The sequence below is a fragment of the Miscanthus floridulus genome, chromosome 1 (genome assembly GCF_019320115.1).
Source record: "Miscanthus floridulus cultivar M001 chromosome 1, ASM1932011v1, whole genome shotgun sequence".
NCBI lineage: Eukaryota > Viridiplantae > Streptophyta > Magnoliopsida > Poales > Poaceae > Miscanthus > Miscanthus floridulus.
Window position 1 is genome coordinate 66862295 of NC_089580.1, and position 7944 is coordinate 66870238.

Sequence of the window (7944 nt, forward strand, 5' to 3'; positions counted from 1 at the left end):
TCTTATCAATGTCAGAAAGCTGCAACCTGTGAAGCGCTCGTTCTACGTGCATCCTAAAAGTAATGTAAAAAGTGTGCAAGGAAGAACCAGCATCATGGTGAAGACTGAAGTGTCAAGACTTGATCACTACGGATCACTCTGCCACGTGACACGGTTAACCTGTTTCATTTTTATTTAGACTAATTGGAGTGGACCAGCATATATGGTACTATTTAGAATCATTTGTTAACAACGTGGTCACATTCAAAAGTGGACCCAATCCACAATTTTGGAGATAATAAATTTGTAGGGGATAGAAACAGAAATCAATCAACATAAGAACAATCACTTTTCCAGTGATTTAGTTAAAGTACACCATCTGGATCAAATTAGATGCTATTACCCCCTCTCCCGGTTCTGTCAATTTGACGGCTGCACTGTTGCACGGCTCTGTAGCATTGGCAGCTGACTGATGAATGTAAGAAGCACACGATATATCACCTTTTATTTACCATAGCGATTACCCGATTAGACTATGGAATTCTCATTTCTTTACAATGTAACCTAGAACAATGCCAAGGAGCCCAAACGCTAATAAGAGAACCAACGAGAAGGCGCCTTGCTGTTTCCTGGCTTCGCACCTTACAAGTTCCTGCATGTCACAGCCACAGAAGCAACCATCTTTGAGCGAGTTCAACAAAATTCATGGCTGTTACACATATCAGGAAATTCAGAATTTCCTACAACATTTCTTACACATGGACCGATTAAGGTGAAATGCTTATTTAAATTGTTGAGATGAAATCTGATCTAAAAATTCAGAAACTGTTAGCTCCTTAGCAGAGGATGTTGTATTACCAAAAATCAACTGGAATCCATCCTTAAGATGAATTAGCCCCATTACAACATGAATATTCACAAGTTAATTAGATTCAAAGATTGTTTTAGATAGAACTCAATCCGTAATACCCCAATAAGTGTTCAGTGCACATCAAGTCCAATAGTGAATCATCTAGAATGGTTCCTTGACTGTGTTCAAAGTCCAAATGTATGCTACTTTGGCCAGAAATAAAATATACATATTGATATATGGATGCCCGTCAATGAATTCCTTATTACCGAAGAAAAGTAACAGTTGTACATACTACTGTTGATTAATGTTTGTATACAGCTGCTTCTATGCAACCTGAAGCACCTTTAAAGGGACCTCCTAGGATTGGCTATATTAAGAGGTTGAACAAGTATTCTTATGTGATATTCATCTTCAGCTTAATCAAAAGGAGAAAATTATGGTCAGGTACATCAGCCTACTAATTAAGGTGCCAATGGTTCACATGGTTTCAACCAAATACTCACCAATTCTACTTGAAGCTTTCTGTTTTCCTGAAGTGCAGAATTCTTTTCTTCAGTCAGCTTTGCAATTATAGCTGACAGCTGGAATGAGGAAAAGAAACAAGTGTACATTCACCTCAGAAACAACAATTACATGAGAAATGCTAAATGTATTACATTTACGTCAAGCAACTGATTCCTGGAAACAATCAATAGCCAAAGACTCAGAATACATTAAACTAAAAGATCATGTCACCAACTTCAGTTATATGATTTGTATCAAATTACAAAGATAGTGAACACAATGAAAATAAAATGTCATTATGCTCACAACAAACAAACCTAATTATACTCAAACAAATTAGCTAGAGAACAACAGAAATATCGGTAAGTGGCAATGAAAAGTTTGCATGTAGATAGTCCAATATAAACAAAAAAAAAATCTCAAACACACAGGAGGGCTGCATATCATTATGTTATGGAAGAAAAAAGAGGGGAAAAGAACTCCAATATAAACGAACTGAAATAGAATTTCTAAACCAAAGTTCCAAAACCTGCTATTCCATTTCTAGGCAATAAAATTCGAAGACTCATGAATGAATGAAGGGATAGAACTAGAAAGGACCTAAATGAGCATTCTAACTAGCCGAATGGAAAAGCTGTCAATATTCCACAGTCTATGCAGAATACAAGCTTACCTGATGAGATTGTTCACCAGGTCCCGCATATGTTTTTGTTGCCTAGCATTTCACATGAGACATACAAATACAACCGACATTTTAATACCCATGGGTCATGGCACAAGATATAAAATGTAGAACAAAGAATATGCATATATTACATACCGTAGCAGGTCCTGCAGCCTTCAGGAACTCCTCACTCTTCACAATTCGACCAACAGGTGATCTGACCTCCTGAAAAGATATATGAAAATCGTCAATTATTTTTCTCAGAAACTTGCAAAAAAAAGGAAAGAAAAATAAGACACAGCACGCTTGCTATCCCCACCTCAGCTGATCTCAATGACACGGAGCCACTCGATAGCTCTGAAGTACTCCTCCCATTATCCACAATCCTCTGCATGGGCACTAAAACTTTCTCTAAACCATCGTGCTCCTCTGCAATCTCTGATGGCGGTTCAGGTGGCATCACATAAGCAACCTTCAATTTCACCTCCCCCATCACATTACCCCCCTCTTTCACGAACTAAGAAGCAGGCACCAGATTACAAGTTTAGTACCAAACTGATAGCCATAAACCAAAAGGAAAAATGTATCGTACTACTACCATTTGAGAGGTTATGTCCTTGGCTGACAAGCCATCACTGACGACCACGCTCTGCACCAAGAACTTGTCCTTGCACTGCAAATCCGGAGGCACCACCTTCTGCGCCTGCATCGTGACTGCAGGAGCACAGAATGCGTAAAAACCCCAAAGTTCTCCACCAAAGTTGACAAAAGGAAAGGCTACTGTAAGCTGAGCCGTTTCTTGAACTCTGGCTGGTCGAAGTAACAGCAACACATTACCTACAACCGTGCAAGAGGATCGGGGCGGCACGACACCATTGTTGGGCCGCACGCAGTACTTCCTGGGGTTTGTCGTCTTGACCTACTACCCACACAAATCACAAGGGCGCCAAGAAAGCATAAGAGAATCAAGAATTCTTCATGGAGCTATCCGCAATTTCACAACAAAATTCCTTAGGGTTTAGCATCGCAAATCAACAAGTGAACCACCTTAAAGGCGACGGTACGGTCAGTCCTGTTGGCGAGCCGCAGGGGGCAGGAGATCTGCTTGTCGAGCACGACTGCATCCCAAGAAATCGCGAAAGAATCAGCTGAAAAATTCGGGGGAAAGAACTCGGCAAAAATCTGAACGAGAGAAGGACGATGAGGAGGTGCTAGGACCCGCTAGGAGCGGGGAGCTTACACGGAAACTGGAGCTCCGGAGGGTCGACATCGAGGAGGTCGCAGGAGGCGGCCATGGCAGCTGCCGCTGCTGTCGCGGGAGGTGAGGAAAGAAACGGTGGGAAAAGGTGGGCTTTGGAAGTCAGGCGCTGGGGCCGTGGTTTTGCTTTTGTTTTTGGCTGCAAAAAATTCTTGGAAGTTTATGCTTATTATTGTCCCCTTATAAGAAAAATGGATTCATCTTAACAGCGACGTTTCTGAACTGCCTGAGGTGGACACCGTGGCACTGTGGACCCTTTTTCTTTTTTCTTTTTTTTTTGAAATTACTGTGGACCCATTTTGGGTTCCTATTTTCTGAGTGGATTCTACATAACCTTATCAAATTTTCAGAGTGAATTCTATAGAACCCTATTAAATAATTAAAAATAATTGAATTTTAGTGGAGTGTCAACGAGAATCATTTCTTCATTTATACTATGGCCTGAAAGTAAAAAAATGTTCTTTATTGCTTCTTGTTCAATTATAAAAAATCACATATTGTTCCCCGACCAAAATTACACAATCAAAGAACGAAGGAGTGAAGCTGAAAAAATTAGAAAGTGGAGCTCTACCAGCCAGCCCTTTAACTTCTCTACATGAATCGATTTACATGAGATTTTAGATACCTAAATAATAACATAGAAGTAATCAATATGCTGATTGTGTATTTTTTTTTAGTTTCTTCCTTATGAAACTAGGTCTTACTTATGCGATGGTTAGCCAATGCAAGCGAATAAAATAAAACCATTTTGAGATACACCGCAGACATAAATCCACTCAACCACTAGTGATGCTCTCAGAATAAGCTTCCTTGCGAATACAGGCTTTGGATCATATAATCGTGCTTCATCCTAATTATGGGATATCTGATCGTGCTGTCAACAAAAAATATTATGGACATCGGATCTGCAATTAACGGTTCTCCTTTCCTTTCTCCATGGCCCGGGAAAAAAAATCTTATCTATCTAGAAACATCTAACTGCTCCCTCTCCATCTCCCCACTTCTCGAGCCTGCACACTTGTCAACCGCCCCTCCACTGTCATTTTTCTCATCGTTAGGTCCATGTTCTCATCTGTTGCCACCCTCCTCTCCCATCAATAGCTAGAGCCCTGCATATGTGTGTGTGTTTGGGATTTTCTAACTCTTTGATTATCACTTCTAAAATGGACCTCGATTTTCTCAAAGGGAAATCCACGTAAAATAAGCCCAATCATGATAGTCCTAGGAAACAAGCGCTGCCACTTGCTCACTGTCTAACTAATACCGCAGTCATACATCACGAGTACTTGTTTAAGGGTCACATAACAAGGTTTTCCATTACCACAAAGGATCCACATGGGCTGAATTACATACATATAACATCAGAATGAAGCGTAGCGAAGAACAGTGTAGCAGACGTGAAAAGTCCTCATGGCTAGAGGGGGTAACTAGCCTATTAAAATTTTTACAACAACACTTAGCAAACCGGTTAGACAAATATGAGACGAAGCGAGTGTTGCGCTAGCCTACTAAAAATACAAGCCACCTACCATAATTCTAGTTTCTATAGTCTCTATCCACACAATGGCTATGTCACTACACTAAGTTAGTGTGCTCTCAAAAGCTAACTAAAGAGCTACACCAACCAAACTAATAAGCTCTCACGACTAGCTACACTAAAGAGCTTGACAACTAGTTTGCGGTAATGTAAAGAGAGAGAGCAAGATGGTTATACCGCCGAGTCGAGGAATGAACCAATTAATCACAAGAATGAATACCAATGAAGACCAATCAACTTGAAATCAAATGATGACACAATGATTTTTTATTGAGATTCACTTGTTTGCCGGCAAGCTAGTCCTCGTTGTGGCGATTCACTCACTTGGAGGTTCACGCGCTAATTAGCATCACACGCCATGCCCTCAATAGGGTGCCGCATAACCAACACAAGATGAGGATCATACAAGCCATGAGCAATTTACTAGAGTACCTTTTGGCTCTCTGCCGGGGAAAGGTCAAGAACCCCTCACAATCACCGCGATCGGAGCCGGAAACAATCACCAATCTCTGCTCGACGATCCTCGATGTTCCAAGCCGTCTAGGTGGCAGCAACCACCAAGAGTAACAAAGCGAATCCCGCAGTGAAACACGAACACCAAGTGCCCCTAGATACAAAACACTCAAGCAATGCACTTGGATTCTATCCCAATCTCACAAAGATGATGAATCAATGATGAAGATGAGTGGGAGGGCTTTGGCTAAGTTCACAAGGTTACTATGTCAATGCAAATGGCCAAGAGACTGAGCTTGAGCCTACCAAATGATATTTATAAACACTCCAAACAATAGAGCCGTTGGCACAATTATTGGGCTGACTGTGGGACGACCGCCTAACCGCCACATGTCCTTTTCAAATTGTTTAGCCATTCCCGCCCAATGGCTATCTCTATGCATAGTAATACTACATAATCGAACACGTTGTTAGAAAATGACCAGATGCTGGAGACGCAGCGTCTGATCGAGTCTAGAGAGCTCCTAGAGCCGCTCTAGGCCGACCGGATGCGTTCAGTCACACCGGATCGGACGTAGGAGACGCAACGTCTGGTCGAGTCCAGAGAGCTCCTAGAGCCGCTCTGGGCCGACTAGGCGCGTCCGGTCACACCGGACCGGACACGGGAGACGCAGCGTCCGGTCGAGTCTAGAGAGCTCCTAGAGCCGCTCTAAGCTGACCGGACGCGTCCGGTCACACCAGACTGGATGCAGTAGATGCAGCGTCCGGTCGAGTCTAGAGAGCTCCTAGAGCTGCTCTGGACCGACCGGACGCGTCCGGTCACACCAGACCGGACGTGGGAGACACAACATCTGATCAAGTCCAGAGAGCTCCCAGAGCCGCTCTGGGCTGATCGAATGCGTCCGGTCACACCGGACCGGACGCTCCCAACGTCTGATCAATTATAATGCTGAAAACCCGAGACTTGCTGGTTCACATCGGACGCGTCCGGTGTGGTGACCGGACGCATCCGGTCACTCTCTGTGATCCTACTTTGGGCTATATCACTTTGACCTGACGCTAATCAGTAACTCGTCAGCGTTCGGTCACTCCACTGAGCCAGAGTCTGATCACCTCGACATCTCTGCCCGCGCCTAGCCAGAATACCGAACACGTTCGGTATCGATATCGGACACGTCTGGTCACGTTAGGAACACTGCCGCCTGAGACAGTACCAGACGCGTGAAAGCTCTAGTTTGGTTTTGGTGAATTGATGAAACCCTAAGTGCTAACCTAGTTTATCAAAGTGATTATGAGATAGGTAGCACTACTCCAAGTGGTGAAGCAAATGAAGATCATGACATGATGATGGTGATGCCACGGTGATGATCAAGTGCTTGGACTTGGAAAAGAAGAAAGAGAAAAACAAAAAGCTCAAGGCAAAGGTGAAATTGATAGGAGCATTTTGGTTTAGTGATCGAGACACTTAGAGAGTGTGATCACATTTAGGATTGATAGTCGTACTATTAAGAGGAGTGAAACTCGTATCAAAATGCGGATATCAATGTGCCACTAGATGCTCTAACTCATTGCATATGCATTTATGATCTAGTGAAGTGCTAACACCCTTAAAAATGTTTGTGAAAATATGCTAACACACATGCACAATGGTGATACACATTGTGTTTAGCACTTGGGAGCAAGGGTTTGAAACTTCACCGGCGGAGTGTACAGAAAAGATACGGTTTTACAGAGTGCACCGGACGCTGGTCACATAGTGACCGGACACTGGGTCCAGCGTTCGGTCAGTGGCGTGCAGTGAAGGACACCCTCAGTCTCTTGACCGGACGCAGGCAACTAGACTCTGGCTGAATACTGTTTAGCATCCAGTCGTACTGATGTGGCGGCGCACAGAGGAGACAGTGAGTGATAGGACATTGGGCGAGTCCGGTCAGTGGTCACCGGACGCGTCCGGTCATGAGTGGAACCTTACTAGAAACGACCGGACCCTGGGGTCCTGCATCCTGTCACTTCGAAGAGGCGTGTCCGGTCACAACTTAAATGTACCGATGACCGTTGAGATCGGGCGATCAGCATTTGAAGCAGGGGACATGTGGCGTGCATCGTGTGACCGGATGCTGGGGTCCTACGTCTGGTCGATCTAACCGGCACGTCTGGTCGCCCCGACTTTTCAGAGAACAGAGAGCCAACGGCTCTATTTCGTGGGGGCTCCTATTTAAGCCCCATGGCTGGCTCAAGCTGACTCTCTTGGCCATTTGCATTGACATAGTAACCTTGTGAGCTTAGCCAAAGCCCTCCCACTCATCTCCATCATTGATTCATCATCTTTGTTAGATTGGGAGAGAATCCAAGTACATTGCTTGAATGATTACATCTAGAGGCACTTGGTGTTCATGTTTCGCTGCTAGATTCGCTTGTTGCTCCTGGTGGTTGCCACCACCTAGACGACTTGGTGCAGTGAAGGAGGATTGGTATGAGTTGGTAATTGTTTGTAGCCATCTCCGATGATTGTGAGGGGACTTGTGCCTTCCCCGGCGGAGCGCCAATAGGTAACCCTAGTGGATTGCTCGTGTCATTGAGTTACCTCACTTGTGGGTAAGTTCTTGCGGTGTCCAATTGTGTGGACGAGGTTCGTGCAACACCTCTTAGCCGCTGAACCACCAAGTGTTGGTCGACACAATGGGGACGTAGCGTGT

General features: G+C 44.1%; 1 protein-coding gene across 2 annotated transcripts; it reads right to left on the bottom strand.

Moving 5' to 3' along the window:
* Positions 1-275: 275 nt before the first annotated feature.
* Positions 276-3383, bottom strand: LOC136486192 (vesicle-associated protein 1-2-like). 2 transcript variants are annotated; one of them, XM_066483055.1, is made up of 9 exons: positions 3241-3383; positions 3048-3118; positions 2838-2919; positions 2599-2714; positions 2320-2517; positions 2157-2225; positions 2010-2051; positions 1336-1413; positions 276-631 (listed from the first exon to the last, which is right to left on the bottom strand). In XM_066483055.1, exons 1-9 carry the CDS (start codon positions 3293-3295, stop codon positions 524-526), a joined length of 819 nt encoding a protein of 272 aa, XP_066339152.1. In that variant the 5' UTR covers positions 3296-3383; the 3' UTR covers positions 276-523. The 2 variants fall into 2 exon arrangements, with proteins under 2 accessions (XP_066339152.1, XP_066339143.1); XM_066483046.1 differs by having other exon boundaries at positions 2599-2919.
* Between the last annotated feature and the right edge of the window lie 4561 nt (positions 3384-7944).

What these genes read in the sequence shown, in the direction of transcription:
- LOC136486192 (XM_066483046.1), bottom strand. Translation starts at nt 3,295, where the DNA reads ATGGCCGCCTCCTGCGACCTCCTCGATGTCGACCCTCCGGAGCTCCAG. An exon ending in AGGCTGCAGGACCTGCTACG is followed by an intron (nt 2,052 to 2,156) that starts GTATGTAATATA and finishes GTGAAATGCTAG; the next exon opens with GCAACAAAAACATATGCGGG. An exon ending in CTGGTGAACAATCTCATCAG is followed by an intron (nt 1,414 to 2,009) that starts GTAAGCTTGTAT and finishes TCCTCATTCCAG; the next exon opens with CTGTCAGCTATAATTGCAAA.